Here is an 18,330-nt window from a genome sequence, read left to right as displayed (position 1 = left end):
GTGGAAAATTCGAGATTAAAGTTGACATTTCGTGCTTTTTCCTCACTGTGTGCCTTTTTTCTCTGTACCCTAATAAACTTTCATATGACACTCAGACAGTGGGCTTACAACTCTTCTTTTCACGGCAACTTTCATATGTGACTTCTTTTTTATTTCCGGCACTATGCGATTTTGTGAATGTGAGCTTTCAAGTTTCTCCAACACGCTATGTCACTCGATCAACTTCATTTTGTTGATTATACCACGGTTTATTTGAACAAATAGTATGTTTCTTCCTTTGCCTCCACTTAGTATTCGCTGAAATTCTTATATTTTCCCCGTGCTTTTCCCATTGTCTTTTCACAGAAGGCTGCGCTTAAGGGCGATTTATATTGATTTGCATATTCAAATAGGCGTAATTCTGGGAGGATTTGGGGCGTTACAAAATCTTGGCGTGCACGGCGTTAGTTTTCACGCTGATCGGGATTTATGTAGCGGAAGAACGTGGAAGTTGGAGTACGCACAGATTCCTGCATCTGGATTTTTCTGTGCGTAAGCACATTTCGGCTTTTGTGCTTACGCCATGTTATAGTGCGAGTTCTACGCACGGCGTTATACATGAGGCCCCAGGTGAGATTCTGTTGTAAAAAGGAGTCACAAATGTGGCAAAATGGGTGTGAGCACCCTAAAATGATTATGAAGGTTGCCCTAGTAGACTCACCATGAAATCCAGCTAATCCTTGCTAATAACTGCTGGTTTCATTCCAGAAAGTCCAAAACAAAGAAAAACTGGCAAAATAAGTGGAAAGGTCCCAAAATAAAGCAAAAAGCTCCACAAGGAGGACAATGACCCTAAACCCTGGGCTTGTACACAAAAGGGAAAACAAAGAATTTTTATAAATGAAAGATGCCTTCACAAAAATACAAAAAATAGGAAACAGATTTAAAGATTAAATATAGGCAAAATGACCCACCCATTTGCTAACCCAAGTGAAAACAATCCGAAAGCAAAATCAAATGACAGAAGCAAAATAAATCCACAAAACCAGCTAAACAAAATAAAAAAACAGCAATACTGATGAGAATCGTCCTCCAATGCAATGTTGTTTTACTCCTGAGCCTTCTCTGTCCTGCAATAAGTAGCCAATGGGAGGGCTCAGGATTGGTAATGTCAGGATGGCCCTGCCTCCCGAGGCTCCACCCACAAAGCACAAGGAATATCAGAACATTCAATGGTCCTCTTTACACCTTCTTGATGAGTGAAGAACCAAACAATTAATCAAAAAAAAAAAAGACAAAATTGATAATCGGAGCATAAAGTAATCAATCTTTTAAACCACAACCATTTTAGCAGAAAAAGGCAATTAACTGATCCTCCTCCTCCTCAGTTAACCACATAAAAATATGTATTATGTCATCAGTCATTAAAACCGACACCCATTTTTTGCTGCTAAATGTTGAAGAAGGAGACAGCAGGTCTCCAGTAGGTGCATATGATTTTCCCAGACAGCCAACTCTAGGACAAAAAGTAAAAAAACCTTCAGCGTGTTTTCATTTAAAGAGACCCTCTGCCAGAGGACCGCTTGAATCCACACCCATAAAGACTAGCGCATTCAAGCATCTACAATAAAATAGGAAAACAATGACCTTTCTTGTAAATCCAAATGCATGTCTACAGATAAGCCTAAAAAAATAAAGAGCATGTTTGATACAGTATATTTTGTAGCACTTCTGAATCCAGAGTCCTTGATTTAAATCCCCTGCCTGCTTGCTGTCTGGACAACACTGTCTCCATATTCTTAAGGGGTTTTTCTCCTGGTTTTCTAGTTTTCCACCCACATCTCAAAGAAATGTCAATTGGAAAATCCAAACTGATCCCGTGTGGGTTTGTGCATGAGTAGGCCCTGTGATGGACTTGTTTCCATTAGTGATTGTTTTTTACATTGAGTCCAATGATAACTCTGAGTTGGATTAAGTGGATTTGAGAATGTTACATAATGATAAGTAAAAATTGTGTATAGAGTCGTTATTGTCATGTCTACAGAGTGCAGTGAAATTCTTAGTTGCATGTGCTAATCAACATGCAAAATGTTGTCATTCTGGTGCTATGATTAGTGAATATAACAATCTGACCACAAAATGTGTGATTTTTCTTAACATGTGTCATAACTTAGCAGCAAGTTGGTAACACATTCTTTTACTTCTGCCCCCTCAATAATGATATGGCTAGAATGCCTGACAGATTGATACACTAATGCAATTATTATTTTTCAACTGAAATTTCTGATATGAACCTCTCAGACAAGTCTTTGTTTTTCTCATCTTTGAGGTCTCTTCTAATAATGAGTGCAATGGGGCTGCCAGCTTTGCAAAATTTTTCATAAATCTTCTATAGTAATCAGCAAACATCTAAAATGACCTCACATCTTTGACAGTCCCAGGAACAGGCCAGGCTTAGTTTCTCACTACTTCAGTCACTAATATGGCCCATGCAATAGACCATCATTTGGAAAAGATTAGGTTTTCAGGTAGAAACTTCAGTCCATGTTTACTTAAAAAAATTGAACACTTTTACAAAATGCTGTAAGTTTGAATCCAAATCAGGTGAATATAAGATAACATCATACTGCAGTGCAGCTAGCGTATCTGAAGTTGATTCCCCCCATTTGCTACATGAGCTTGATGTTAACACGTTGTTTAAACTGCGACATTGCACCGAATGACTATGCACACGTCTAACTCAAATGGTGATTAAAACAATATACTACATGTCAAAACCAATCCAGACCGGTTGTAACTGGTCTACAGACATGCTGCGCTCCCCTCCACAACAACGTGTGCGTAATCTGATCTCTCGCTCTCCCGCTGTATCTCAATTCCGGGAACGTTTTGACTGCTCCTCATATATTACAGACAAAAAGAAAGTGTGATATTGTTAAAGTAACTCCTACCTCTGAATTTTTGAAAAGTATTTTTTGGACTTGTTTTCTTTGAATGTGATAGAAAGCAAAACAAAAATGTTACTCATTTAGTGAAGAAAGGAAACCCAAAAACAGCCACAAGGTGTGAAAAGCTGAACATTGGTTATGTGACTCACATGCCACACATTGTGGGTTATATTTGGAGAAGCAGTTCTGCTTTAGCAGTTTTAAAGAAATACAAGATAAATTAGTCACTTCACATATTACTTTTTGTTTATTTTATTATTTTGCCAGCATTTCAGTTTCAGACACCTATACCGATGGATGAAGTATATGGCTGATTTGCTGTTATTAGAAAGAATACAAGCAGAACTCAATGACAGCCAATCAGCTGAACTACAGACTGTTAGATATTAACACTTAAAAAGAGAAGCAGGCGGACTTCTTTATAATTGTCAATGCCCACTTCTAAGGTACCTCGCATATTACCCAAGCCACACTTCTTGCTCTCTCCTAAGACTGCTTCCTGGCATAACTGAGGTACGCCAGCACTTGCTTGAGGCCCCTCACCATTTGGTCTTTGATTTTGGAAATCTGAACTACTCCGCCATACTCCCAAGTCATAAGACAACTCAGGGCCATGTTTTAGGATGAAAATGGATGGGATGGCAGCTTTTCATTATGTTGGTGCTGTTGCTAGAAACCATGGAAGAAGACTTCTTACTTCTTGTATGTAATAGAAATACCAAAGTATTTTTATTACATACTAGCCGTCCCACGCGGCTCCACCCGCATAGTAGTGAAACAAGACAGCGAGGAGGGCCCTGCCTTCCGCCCTACTCCTGACATGACGCTTCCCCACCCCTCGGACCGCAGCCTCTGTCTCAGATTAGCATGAATATATCGCTCCTACAAGCAAACTATGATTCTTAGCACGATGAGAAAAGTCACACAATCAACCGGAATGTTCAAGGAAATTATAGAAAAAAAACCCGATCTAAATCCGTTAAGTAGTTCTCTCATTTGCTAGCTAAGCGGTGGTAAGGAATGCCCCGAGGCTGGCACGTGAGTGAGGAGGGCCCCGTCCTTTCCCCTCAGCCCGCTGCGTGTCTCTCGGATTTGTGCAAATAAATTGGTACTGCAAGCGAACTATGATATTTAGCGCAATGAGAGAAGTCGCAAAATCAACCGGAATGTTCAAGCAAATTATAGAAAAATACCCGATCTAAATCCGTTAAGTAGTTCTCTTGTGAAAAGCGGACAGACATACAGATGTTGGATTTTATATAGATCGAGATTGGAATTAAATGTGAATATTAATGTTAGGCAACATATTTCCTAAGGATTTCTCTTAGTGTTTAATTTATACAAATAACAAGGTAAATACAGCTTAACAACACAATTATACAATAAATACAATGATACCATTACAGCATTACATACAGTAGCAATGACAAATAATACTGCACAAAACACAAATATACAAAGCAATATAGTAAAGAAGAATTACACTCTAACCTATTAGTATATCAAGAAAATCTTTAAAAACAAATACAAAATAAATATAATTGATAGCAGATTGGATGGAGTAGCTCAGAAATCAGGGCTGAGACTGTTTAACCAGAGTGAGTACAGTAAGAAAGAATGAAGAACATGTCCAGTAGTTCTTGCCTTTAGTGACCACTCACGTCTTGTCACCAGTGAATGGTACCACTGAATGATATGGTTGCCCAGTGAGTGTGGTTTTTGCTTTTATTGCCAGCACATTTCCTGACCTGTGACGTATACAGGACCTCAGTGGAGTCCAGTTTCAAACAACGTGCTGCAGTTTCTGTTTCAAGTGAGCAGATGCATTGCTTCTCCATACTGTTATGGAGAAAGTGAGAATGCTTGTCTCTCTAAAACTGTGCCAGCACTGATAAGGGCAGGTTTAACCTTTTAAGTTGATAGAGACTTTATGGAAATGGAGCAATTTTTGATCACACCAGTTATGTTTTCATCTCAGTTCAAACTGCGAGTGTGAGATGTGCCAAGAAATGTAAATGATTCCACCTGCTTGACAGTCACACCATTTATAACTAGGGGTGTTGAAGGACAGAAGTTTCTCCTAAAATCCACACTCATTTCTATTGTTTCCTGGGAATTCAAGTTAAAATTACTGAAGGTACACCAAATGGCTCCTTATCTGCAATAAGGCCAATCAGGGTGGTGTCATCAGCAACACTCAGTAGTTTAACAGATGAGACACTGAAGGCGCTGTCAAAGGTGTACAACAACAACAACAACAACATTTATTTATATAGCACATTTTCATACAAACAGTAGCTCAAAGTGCTTTACATATTAAAGAATAGAAAAATGAAAGACATAATTATAAAAAAATAAATCAACATTAACATCGAATAAGAGTAAGGTTCAATGGCCAGGGGGGACAGAAAAAACAAAAAAACTCCAGACGGCTGGAGAAAAAATAAAATCTGTAGGGGTGTAGATAGAGAAAAGGAGAGGAGACAGAACACAACCCTGAGGGGACCCTGTGCTCCAAGTCCAGGGCCCAGATTGATAGTCCCCCACCTTCACTGTCTGAAATCTGTTCCTTACAAAGTCAGAGACCCAGAGACATGTGGCACAATCTTCATTCATACTGACAAGTGTGTTGTGGATAAGCTCTGGTATAATTGTGTTAAATGCATAGATGAGGCATCTAAGTGCTGCAAGATGTAGTGGAGAGCCATGTTTACTGCATCCTCAACTTACCTCTCGGCATGGAAAGCAAACTGTAGTGGGTCAAAAAGAGAATCTGTGACAGACCAGAGAAGATGAAGAATCAGACAGTCAAATGTATTTATTATTACAGAGTTCAGTGAACCTGAAATAATTTAGACAGGAATTATTTGTTAGGCACAGGGACAATTGTGGATTCTTTGAAACAGGCATGGACTTTGCATTGAGCCACAGAAAATTGTTGTAAATAAATGTGTAACCTAAACAGAAGAACGTCTAAGCGCAGACAGAGACATGTTGTCTGGACCAAGAGATTTATGGCATTTCTGTCTCGGGAAGAGCAAACGGACATCATGGTCAGAAATGTGTAGGGGGGAGGTGCAGTGGAACTGCATTAAATATCACACTATTATTACGTTATTTTAGGCAGACAGATTTGACGTGTCTCTGTTGGAGAAAGGATCAGAACTTTTCTTGTAAGATTTACAATTAATTACAAACTGCCTGAAGAAGGAGCCTGAGTTGCCTGGAAAGCTCACACGTGCTGCTGAAACAGCTTGCTATGTTAAAACAACTTGTGATGTTACTTGGGCACTGCAAATGTACGTTAATATATTAGCATTCCCTTATGGATTACCTGAACGTTCTGATGATTAGTTTAAGTACAAAGCATAAAAGCTCTGTGTAAATTTTAGGAGGGCAAGTGTAAGGTGGGTCTTAATTGTAACAGATAAGCAATTCATGATGGCACAAGAGCACTTCTCCTAATGTCCATTTCTAAATTATACAAGCATGGCTCACTATCGCCTCCTGACTCTAATGGCAGCTGCGTACTGTATGTGCTCTGAAAGCACTTTTCTGGGACAAGAATTTTAATTGTAAAAAAGGGAAAGTTGTCTTGGAGACAGGATGATCACATCATACCTAGATATACATTATATGATCAGTAAAAAGAAAAGATGATCAAAGTAAAGAAAGGAGTTAGGAAAAGTCACGCCAAAATCCTCTGACTTGCTGCTGACACTTCAAGCAATGTAAGAATTGGCTCACCTGGAAAGTCTAAACATCTAGTAGTCTCAGGTTATATTGGTGTTTATTGCGACACCTTGTTTTGCTTTTGGGCATAATCTATTTGAAAATTCATTAAATTCATGTTCTCGTGCCCTCATATTTTCTCTATTTTAACCGCCGGAAGCTGAGAACCAAGTTCCTTCCTAACCTTGGTAATCAGATTGAGAGAGAGAGTGCACTCTTGATAATAATAATAATAATAATACATTTTATTTATATAGCGCCTTTCCCATGCTCAAGGCACTTCACAGAGTTTAAGAAAGAATGGCAGGGTATACAGTATATAGCATTGTACTAAACCAGATAAATAAATAAAGAAGAGTAAGATAGTAAATTCAGAGAAAAGCCTAACAGACAACATAATTGATGGTCCAGCACACACACACACACAGGTTACATGAGCATCTTGACATGGAGGTAAACTGAAAGAAGAGTAATAAAGTCAGGTAGAGCTGAAAGCCTTCCTGAACAGATAAGTTTTGAGTTGTTTTTTAAAAGAATTCATGGAGTCAGCTGATCTGATTCATTTCGGTAGGTCATTCCAGAGTCTGGGCACTCGCTATACAGCTGAAGGCCCTGCTGTCACCCATGGAGTGAAGATTAGTGTGGGGCACAACAAGATTGCCAGAATCAGAGGATCTTAGTGGGCGGGCAGGCACATAGTGATGGAGAAGGTCACTGATGTAGTTTGGTGCAAGGTCGTTTAAGGCTTTGTAGGTTATTAGTAGAATTTTATATTCAATTCTGTAAGACACAGGGAGCCAGTGAAGACGAAGCAGGATGGGTGTGATGTGCTTGCTGCTGCTGGTCTGTGATAGGAAGAAGGCTATAGAGGCAGTCATACCGTGATGAAATCTGAAGGAAGTAATGACAGAAGGTAGTGGATCACAGTCATGGGTTCAAGTGTGTTGTAACTGTTAACTGTAAATCCCTAAAGGTTAGTGAGTGTTCAGAACAGGCAAATTAAAGTAATGGCCAGTTATTAAACATTATCCTGTTGGTCCAATTAACAAGAATTTGGCGCCCCCAAAAGCCTTCCCATGATAAAACAGTTTCTGTGTGCCCATTTTGATCTAATGTGTGCAGAACTGTAATCTGAAATTGAAGCACTTACTGCAGGTCGGCTAATGGACTGTCTTTCTGTCTGTCTTCCTCCTGATCATCTTGGTCAACAGTTTCTACAGCCCAAGAAGATTCCATGTGTGAAATGGATGGAAAGCGCTACACGGAGGGGCAGATCTTCCAGCCTTCCTGTCGACTCCAATGTCATTGTGTGGATGGAGGGATCACCTGCGTCCCGCTCTGCACTGAGGATGTCCGCCTTTCCACTCCGGAGTGTCCGAACCCTCGGCGCGTGCAGGTGCCAGGCAAATGTTGTCAAGAGTGGATTTGTGAGAAGCACAGCAACTTTTTACAAAACGCCCTTCCAGGTAATGCAATTTTATTTCAAAATGCTTTTAATGAATATTTCATATGAGCAATGCCACAAATTGTGATTAGCCACTCAGCTTCAGAAAGTTAGGTTTAGTAGTAGATAGTAGTAGATGTGGCAGTAATACTGTGCAGTGAAATTCTTTTTGTATGTCCGACCAACATGCAACATGTCACCACAGTCTGGTGGCATGATAAAAAAGAAAGTGCTAATATACAGAACACCATTTTAGTTAGTAGTCTCAGTCTCTGTTGAATTTATATATACCCACCACATCTTTCTTCAGATATCCTTGTTTCCTTCAAACATCCCAATGACTTTATGTACAGTATATGTGCATACCCAACACTGAACTGGCATCCCATCTAGAGTTTGTTTCTGCCTTTCACCCAATTATGGTATTAGAACTGGATATAAAGAGTGTCTTCAAGTAATGTTGCATGACTTTTCAGTCGCAGGGGCATATGTGGCTCGTAATGGTGACCACGGGATGTGTAGTTTGATATACCCGTCGACTCAGTCCAGCTAGTCTGTGTCTCACCCTGACAATATCAATAGGTCTGATTTTGTCCTGCATTGTAGGGACGAGCTATGTGTGAGACAACTGACAACCAATGAGAGCTCAGCTAGAAGTACAATATATGACGAGAAAAAGGAAACACGGATGTTTTGGATTTGCAGACAGGATAGAGGCTCATCTCTCTGATGTCTTGTGTTTTATGTACCACAATAGAATGAAAAAAAAAAAAGCAACATTTCTGCTAAACTTGCCATACATATAAAATCTTTGCATGGGTGCCAGCTCCGTTAGGTAGCACATTATTGGCTGGCAGAAAAAGGGTGAGCTGGCAACATTTTCAAACTGTGAAACTGCACTGGAAAGTTGTCACACAGTCACGTAACTTGACATCCCCAGCAATTTCTAGTCATGGAAATCGACGAGCTCAGGCGATGAGAGCAGCAACAGTAGTCATCAAATCCAACGTTCCCCCCCTACTTGACATCATGTAATATGACATCGGCTTTATCAGGCAGATTTTTGAAATGAGTGGTGCATAACAAAACAGAAGAATTGCCCTTATGACTTGGTTGTTTCAGAAAGATTTGCTCCATCATTCACTGAAAACTTTGAAAGACAAAACTGAAGACATAGGTTGGGAGCATGCACCCAGCACACGATGAACCACCTCAAGATCCCAAATTAGGAACCAAGCACAGCCAGGCAATGGGTGACACCTCATCACCACACTAGTTTGAATAGGTCACATAAATAACGGTTAATAGAGTAGATAAAAAAAACAGAGTGTTTGGCATTAATGAAAAAATTAGTCTTTATTTCATAGAGCACCTTTACAGAGTTAGGTGCAATAGCTCAGGGATAACAGAGTCTACCCTATAAAGGTGCTATAAAAAGAAGTTGTTTGATTAATTGTTTGACATGAGTGAAAAGACTAATGTTTGGGAAAGGAGCACGCAAACGTCAACTGTAATTCTAATTCTGTGACTAGCATGGGTATGGGATGGATGTATAGGAGAGGTTTAGGGGAGGAAAGCAAAATTAGAATCAGGATACCAATGAAACAAGGAAGATAAAACAGTTGTAGGAGCCAAAAGTGAACTAATGGGAAACCCAGTGGGAGATGAGAACACAGGAATGGTGCAGCCAACGAATTAAGCATGGAAAGGAGTTTTTTTTACCAGACATTTCCCTTTTTACTTTTATTTAGATACGTTTCATTTACACTGGGTTAATAAAGTTATTCCCTTCAGTTTCTGCACATTTTATTGCATACTTTAAATTCATAAATTTGCCAGTTTTGCCCATCAATCTTCACTAAATAACCCAAAGTGAAAGCATGCTTTCAGAAAGATAAGGAAATTTATTAAAAATCAAAATCTGAAATCTCTCCTTCATATAAATATTCAGACCCTTAATTCAGGATTTTATAGAAACACCTTTGGTAGCAATGATGAGGATCTTGGGCGGGAATGGACAATCAACATGTCAGGTAAGAGCCAAGTGCACAAAAGGGCACCCTGTGCTGTGGCCTTGCAGACCTCTCGTTGTTCATTTGGCTCATTGCAATCTTCTATGGGTCGTAATAAATGGGCACTTCTTGTTCAGAGTAGCTGCCACTCGCGTTGTGCTCACATTGCCAGCTGATGGCCTCATCTGCACCTTTTGTGGGTTTTGTTCTCGAGGTGGCATGTGCGAGAAATCGCAGTTGCTCTCTACTTCCATCCAAAGATGTGAATTGACCACATAGAAGTGTGAAATTATTTTCTCGGTTTCAAATCATTAGCAGCTATTGAGGTGCAGCTGCCTTTATGTTTGTTGCCTTTGTCTTCTTCTGACCACCACCTGTGTCCCATGCACTTGTTTGCCTGTTTGAAACACAATCTGCCAGTCCCATTTGTATTACTAATCAATATTAACTGGGTTCTTTGGCCTTGCATGTACAAAGTGGCTGCTACTTTGAGCTGAAACCTCACTAATGTGCAACTTTGTTATGTGGGAGCTGCATGGTGGTGCAGTGTGTAGTGCAACTCACAGTACAAGTACAAGAGGTCACTGTTGCCCCTTCAACACAACAGACAGACAGGGCCCAGCTTAAACCCAGTAGGACACAAGATAAAAGCACCAAAAAGTTATTTTTAATTATTTTCTTCTATAACAGTGCCCTTCAAGCACCACGGCCACAATAAACCATCAAATAAACACAATACACAATATTCTTCTCTCTCTTTTCTCCTCTGCACCTCCCAGTAAGCTTCGTCCACCTCCAGACGATTTTGGCTTGCCTGTTGGGTTCACAGCAGTCCTTTATATAGTGTCCGACCCGGAAGTGCTCTTCCGTCCACATGACTTGTCAGAAGGAGAATTCAAATTTCTGGATTTCCGTCCACATGACTCACTAGTACTTCTGGGCTATGAGGGAAGTATGACTCCTCAGATCCTTTCACAGCACCCAACAGGGCTGAGATACCAAACTCCAAGTCCCAGGATGCCATGTGGGAATCCCGGGCACTGCTACACTCCAGGCAAGCTGCCATCTAGCGTCTTGTCCTAAAAAAGCATCCTTCTCCCCATCTTTCCATATCAAGGATGTCTCTTACAATGTCTAAATCCTGGCCCATCTTCCACTTGTCCCGTTATCCATGTAGTTGTTTTTCTGGGTTCTCCAATGTTCCTCCCATTTCCCAAACAGGCAGGTTAGTTTGAGATGTAGCTGTGTGCACATGTGGGCCCTCTGATGGGCTGGCATCTTGTCTAGGGTTGATTCCCACCATATACAGTATATGCATGAAAATGCTGAGGCCCCACAGGGCTAGAAATGTTTGGTTTTATTTGACTCCTTGCAAGCAAACAAGAGTTCAGATCACTGGAATTGATTCCATCTCCTTGATATGCTTGTTATAGTTTTTCCTTCTATACTTTAATTCATTTATTGGCCAGACCTAATTCAGTCAAAGCCATGAGGATCAGGGCTCTAATTGTTCAGACAGTAACATGCATGAGTTCAGAAAGTGGAAGAAGCCAGGTTAGTGGGTGAAAAGCCAAGGACATGGAGAGAACATACAAAATATATCAAATATGTGGCAGCATAACCAATCTGTCACCATGCTGACCCAAATTTAAAACCAGAAGTGCTCAATAAAAAAACTCTCCTCAAACCTCAGCTCCTTTAACACAAATTTCCAAAGCGAATTGCAGTGACATATTAAGGAGGCAGATAAAGAATGAACGAACAATGACTCACAGCTCTACTGTGCACAGCTTCACACCGCAGGCCAGTTCTGCGTAAACAGGAAAACAGAAGGCTAACCGAAGCAGGAAGGCGCACTGAAAGTGTTAATATGTCAGAAAGGAGGTGAAGCCAGACATTGCTGTGTTTTCTGCTGTTTTTCTTTCTTCCTTTATGACATAAAGTGTGAGTCTGATTTTTAACAGATTGGCACCATTTTTTTTTCTTCCAAGTTGCTCAGAGAAATCATATATTAGACCCCTGTCTATCGATTTTCTGAATGCACTTAATCCAACAATTAAAGGTAGCTGCAATCTGTTTACCGAGTGCAGGAACAGGACCAAAATTGGACTGAGCGTGTTTGTATTCTTTAGATTGCAATATTAGATTACTAGCAGGAGTACCTGGCGTTGCCCGGGAATCTATAACCAGTGAATTTACGAAATGAAAGAAACAGAATATAGAAATAGAACAAACAGTTTTCTAATTCACATTTTATTGTAAGAGGTAATACAAGTGCTCATTCCAGAGCCTTTGGATACACTATATTTTTTGTTTTCCCTTGTGGTGAGAAAATGAACAAATTCTGAGGATTGCCCAGTCTAGAACATGCAACACAGAGTTGTCCATGTGAAAAGCATGAATTTTCAAAATTGATGTCTGCAACTTGTGGTGATTGCCCTTGAGCCTTATTAATTGACATAGCAAAAGCCAAACAAGCAGGACATTGGAACAGTTTGAAATCATTCAGAATTAACGTTAATGTTGGTATGAAAACATCTTTACGTCTTGCACAACGTATCATGATAGTTGCTTCAATAATAGTTGGATAGAGAGTCTTGACACAAAGGCAAGTGGCATTACACAGTAAGAAGCGTCTGTGTTGAACCGTGCTGCTATATAACGGACGTTGGCGATGGTAACTACAGAGAGAAGTGACATACAACCAGTGCTGACTGGGTGGAAAATGGTGGAGGAAGGATGCTGTCTTTTTAAGGCACGTCTCTGTTCAAACATGCTGCCATATAATGGACATTGGCGTATGAAATACAGCACTATCAGTGCGTGTGGGAGTGTGACCTGCAGAAACGCAGGTGTGTCAGCCAGTCACGCACACTGGGTCATTGATGTTTTACATCGATACGGCAATTCCCCTTCACCCGATAACCGGTGAATTTCCCAAATGAAAGCAACAGAACATAGAAATAGAGCAAACATTTTTCTGATTGACATTTTATTATAGGTTCCTCCACTCTGGATTCTGTGTGGTGTGGCGTTTCAGGCGCCCTTGAAATACACTTTGTTGTGGCATCTGAAGTGGACCTTCAAATTCCATGTTTTTTTTAGGTGGCATGGGTATATTAGGGAAAAGTAGGACAATTATAATGTGTTACATGGTATTACGTACGGAATAAGCACCAGATTGAGATAAATTTACGTTATTTACAATATGTTGAAAAGAGAACAAATAGTAGTGGTCAGTCAGAAAGAGTAACACTGAAATCATAAGCCACTGAGAAGAACTGAAACCGTACTGTGAAAAATGGAGGGGAGGGGTGCTCTGTTTGTAAGGAGCGTCTGTGCTGAACCGTGATGCCATGTAACGGACATTGGTGATGGAAACTACAGAGATAAGTGACATACAACCGATGCTGCGGTTGGGGAAAATGGTAGGGGAAAGATGGTGCCTTTTTATGGTGAGTCTCTCTTCAAATGTGCTTGCATATAAGGGACGTTGGCAAATGAAATATAGCACTATCAGTGCGTGTGCGAGTGTGACATGCATAAACACGGGTGTGTGAGCTGGTCACACGCACTGGGTCGTTCACGTTTTACATCCATATGGCAGTTCGCCTTCACCCGATGAAAGTAGTCGGCCTTCTCATACTTGGACACTTCCGCCATCTCTTGGCAATTTAAAGAAACATGGGTAAAGAGCGACACACAGATACCAAAGCTGCCACTAGATGGTGCCGGGGTGAAGTTCTGTTGCAACATGTGGCCATCTTAAGTATGGGGATATGTGCCAAACGTTGTGTCGGTAAAAAAGGTGCCCTGCTGTTCACCATGAACATTTTTCTGAACCAAACATACCCCATGACCTTCACCTGGTCACAAAGGAGCCCCATGCCCAGTTTGGTGGCAATTGGACGCCCGGTGCAGATTTGTATGGCAGACAAACAAACATATATACATCGACTGTGCTTTATATACTAGATACAGTCACTCCTCCATTTTCTTACTCTGCTTAATCCAAGTTTATTGTATTGGGATCCTGAAGCCCAGCTTAGCAGCATTACAGTCATTGACAAAAGTTTTTTCCAAGAGCAACTTCTCCCAACCATCCAAGAACAATGCCTTTTCCAGCATCATGGAGCACCCAGGACACTGGACCCATGAATGAGCTGTATTAACTACAGGGCCATTCAGACCTTCATTCATTAATTTCTCTAAGTTTTACCTGAAATCTTTAGAACCCAAGGTGTTGCCTTCAGCTACACTACTAAGTTACTCAGTTCACACATCCGTTCCTCTATGCAGGGTAAATAAATATTTCCTAACATATATGTGAAATTTTTTCTAATCAGTTCTTCATGAATTCCAGCATACCCTTTCTAGAAGACTTAGGCTAAAGTCACAGCCGGCATTTGATGTCCTTTTTCCCTTCCTAAATTTTAACACTTCCATCATATGTCTCTGTAGTCTCCATTTGTGTAACAAAAAGAAAGACGGGCTGTCTGTCGTCAGTGACTTAAAACTGTTTCACATGACCTTATCATGAAAAGTTCTTCTAAAAAAGATGACTAGCTCAACTAACCTGGTTCATGCTAAAATAACAGTGGTCCTTTGACACCCAGGATCTTAATTGGTGACCGCATTTGCTGCTAATTAATTCCTTTTACCTTTCATTTTCATTGACTTGTTGTTTAAGATTTGTGTTCCTGAATTTCTTCATCGTTCCTCTGAATTGCTTCCTTTCTTTCCTTAGATGGCACCCAAACAGAAATGAAATGTGAAGTGAGTGAGCCAACAGAAGACCAGCTAAGTCAGGGCCACAGACTCCAACCAATTTCACTCCAACCAGTTGCATCACTCCAACCAGTTGCATGCAGTTGCGCTGATTCTTGTGGTTAATTAAACCCATTCTATAAGATAGATAGATAGATAGATAGATAGATAGATAGATAGATAGATAGATAGATAGATAGATAGATAGATAGATAGATATTTTATTAATTCACATACTCTAGCAGCATCATACTGATAAAGAACAATGTTAAATTAAAGAGTGATAACTATGAAAGTATAACAGATAGACAATAATTTTGTATAATATTAACGTTTACCCACCCGGGTTGAATTGAAGAGTCACATAGTGTGTGGTCTCCTCAATCTGACAGTGGAGCAGGATGGTGACAGCAATCTGTCGCTGAAGCTGCTCCTCTGGCTGGAGATGATCCTGTTCTGTGGATGCAGTGGATTTTCCATTATCGACAGGAGCCTGCTTAGTGCCCGTCGCTCTGCCACGGATGTCAAACTGTCCAGCTCCATACCTAAAATAGAGCCTGCCTTCCTCACCAGTTTCTCCAGGCGTGAGGCGTCCCTCTTCTTTATGCTGCCTCCCCAGCACACCACCACATAGAAGAGAGCACTCGCCACAACCGCCTGATAGAACATCTGCAGCATCTTATTAATTATTAGCATTGTTAATTCCATGGCTTGTTGCTGCTCTCACTGTACAATAGCAGACATTTACAAAATAATTGATTTTCTCTTTTCTAAGAGCACTGATAAACTTTTTTGAGGACCTGAACAGGTCAACATTCCTGAGACCTTCACCTTTCTTTATTTTCAGATATTGTATAATGGACCCAATTTGCTGCTCATGTTTTGGCTCAGTTTGTGTCTCATTATTGTTTGGCAGCTAATTAAGGAAAAGAAGCAATTGAGGGGCCTGAGCCTTCAAGAACAAGTCAATTAAAATGAATTCAAGTGAAGTTAATTAGCAGCAGAAACAGGTCACTGAATAAGAAAAGGGTTAGAATGAAAACCTGCAAACACGGTGGTCCTCCATGACCCCTGCTCTAGAATTACAGTACATAATGACCTCTTATGTTTTAAGGCTACATTCCAAGAAATGTAATGGTATAAAATATAAAAGTAATTAATGCTTTGGTGTGCATTCAACACAGAGATTTTTACATGCTGATTGTGTAATTACCAACAAAGGTCATACTGAGATTTTTCTTTCAGCTTTCACGCCAGATGCCAGCACTTATGGAGTATCCCATTTTGAAGGCCTATCTCCATTTACCAACTGCATTGAGCATAGCACAGAATGGAGTGCCTGCTCAAAAATGTGTGGAATTGGAGTGTCTACCCGCGTCACTAACAAAAATCCGGAGTGCAGAATGGAAAAGAAAAGCCGGTTGTGTATAAACCGACCCTGTCGGAGCATGAACAGACGTACAGCACCGGTGAGCTGAGAAACCTTGTGTGGCAGCAGGATTTTGAAAACAATGACTTTTGTATTTTCTTTTATTGTACACTTATTTGCATATGATCTGCAAGCACAACTGCAATTACATTAAGTTGGGAGGTTTATTTCAATGTAATGAAATGTATATATGGAATACTGTATGAGGGAAAAGCTACGTAGTAACGATCATATTTACCATCATGCAATGTGATCATCACAGAATCATGGAGTTACGCAAACGCAAGTTAGTCCAGCATGCAGAAGAGAGATGTCAAGGAAAAGAAGTTGTGTTAATGGACCGGAAGGTGTTCAGTTCTGGTACCCAAGACTGATCCAGAGAGTGAGATCTTTCACCCAGAGAATGGATAACGTTATGGCTTCTTAAAGATTTCCTAGCTATGTTATGGTTAATACACCATGATGTATGCAGGCTGCCCCGAGTGTTACAAAGAAACATAAATTCAGGGTTAGACAAATGCTATATTAACATGCTATGAAAAATACAAGCCTTCCCGTGGGAAAGTTCATGTGACTGACCTGTGTTGTTCAAATTTGCTATGATCTGACATAATGCTGATTTCTTTAAATCGAATGTATAAATAGCAATCAGGTCAGCTGAAAATGGTGGACACATTGTGTTTAAAAAGCGATTTCCACTGATTGCATGGTTTTATTTTTACTGAAACACAAGAGAAAATCCTTATTAGATTTTTGAGAAAATTGATTGACAAATTTACAGTGCAGTTCTTCTAAAACTCACGCTGGATAGGCACATGATCACATAGAATAGGTAAGAAAGGGTAAATTTAAGAATTCCCAGAGCATGTCAACTCTGTCTTAATTTCCACTGTGGGCTGGATGATGATGATCTACTTATTTCTGTACTGCTCCGTACACAATTGGTGTAAAGTGTTTTGAGGCTGAGAGAACAAACTTTAGAATTCAGTTCAAGTTTCGCTCTGTCATAGGAGGATTGGCTTGAAAATGTCCCTGAAATGTTTCTATTTTGTTTTCTATGTGTAAAAATGTAAATATATTCAGTAAGCTTAAGCTATCACCTTGCTGTTACAGTATATTAAAATTGTCAACTCATTGCATGTAATCATGAAATAGTGAAACAAGCATTTAATATAGTCATTAATTTAAGTGATATCTTTAACAAAAAGTAGGTATTTATTTCATATCTTTGCTTTTATAACCATCTAATATTTGTAACAGATTTTGAGGAAAGCAATCCTATTGGCTGAAATATGCAAAACAATAGATTGAAACAATGCCAATGGTTTCAAAGAGAGTGAAGCTTGAAAAGCTGGAAAATGCCTACTTCTAAAATTGATTTCATTTCTTTAGCAATGGAGAAAATTGGATTTGAGTTTTATTTTTTTGAAGTCCCAAATATGAACCCTCGTCCTATTAGAAGTTGTCACCGATTGCATTGGTCTGCAAGAAACAAAATGTTTTTGTTCCTGTCAAAGATTTTTAGGCCTTTCTGATAGATTTAAGGGAGCTCAGTCCAAATCTCACAACAAAATTACTCTGTCACATTCAGGTTTGGGCGGCATGGTGGAGTGGTGGGAAGCGCTGCTGCCACGCAGTTAGGAAACCCGGGTTCGCTTCCTGGGTTCTCCCTGCATGGAGTTTGCATGTGCTTCCCATGTCTGTGTGGGTTTCCTCTGGGTACTCTGGTTTCCTCCCATAGTCCAAAGACATGCAGGTTAGATGCATTGGCAATTCTAAATTGTCCCTAGTGTGTGCCCTGTGGTGGGCTGGCGCCAGGCCTGGGGTTTGTTTCCTGCCTTGTGGCCTGCATTGGCTAGGATTGGCTCCAGCAGACCCCCGTGACCCTGTAGTTAGGATATAGTGGGTTGGATAATGGATGGACATTCAGGTTTTGATAGATGAAAACTTCAAATGAAAAAAATAATTCTTTTAAAAAAAAAATGCAATATATAGTTTAGAAATATTTATTTAGTCTTG

The 18,330-nt window shown here is 40.1% G+C and overlaps 1 protein-coding gene across 1 annotated transcript in view; it reads left to right on the top strand.

Moving 5' to 3' along the window:
* ccn5 (cellular communication network factor 5) overlaps positions 1-17,967 on the top strand; it is a 30,937-nt gene extending 12,970 nt beyond the window's left edge. Inside the window, exons 3-4 of the mRNA XM_039735845.1 lie at positions 7,871-8,125; positions 16,128-17,967. Of these exons, the coding sequence (XP_039591779.1) occupies positions 7,871-8,125; positions 16,128-16,360 (488 nt within the window). The 3' untranslated portion in view covers positions 16,361-17,967. The remainder of the gene's footprint in view (positions 1-7,870; positions 8,126-16,127) is intronic.
* The last annotated feature ends 363 nt before the right edge of the window (positions 17,968-18,330 follow it).

This window comes from Polypterus senegalus, chromosome 14 (assembly GCF_016835505.1).
Source record: "Polypterus senegalus isolate Bchr_013 chromosome 14, ASM1683550v1, whole genome shotgun sequence".
NCBI classification, from domain to species: domain Eukaryota; kingdom Metazoa; phylum Chordata; class Cladistia; order Polypteriformes; family Polypteridae; genus Polypterus; species Polypterus senegalus.
This window is presented reverse-complemented; position numbering and strand designations above follow the sequence as displayed.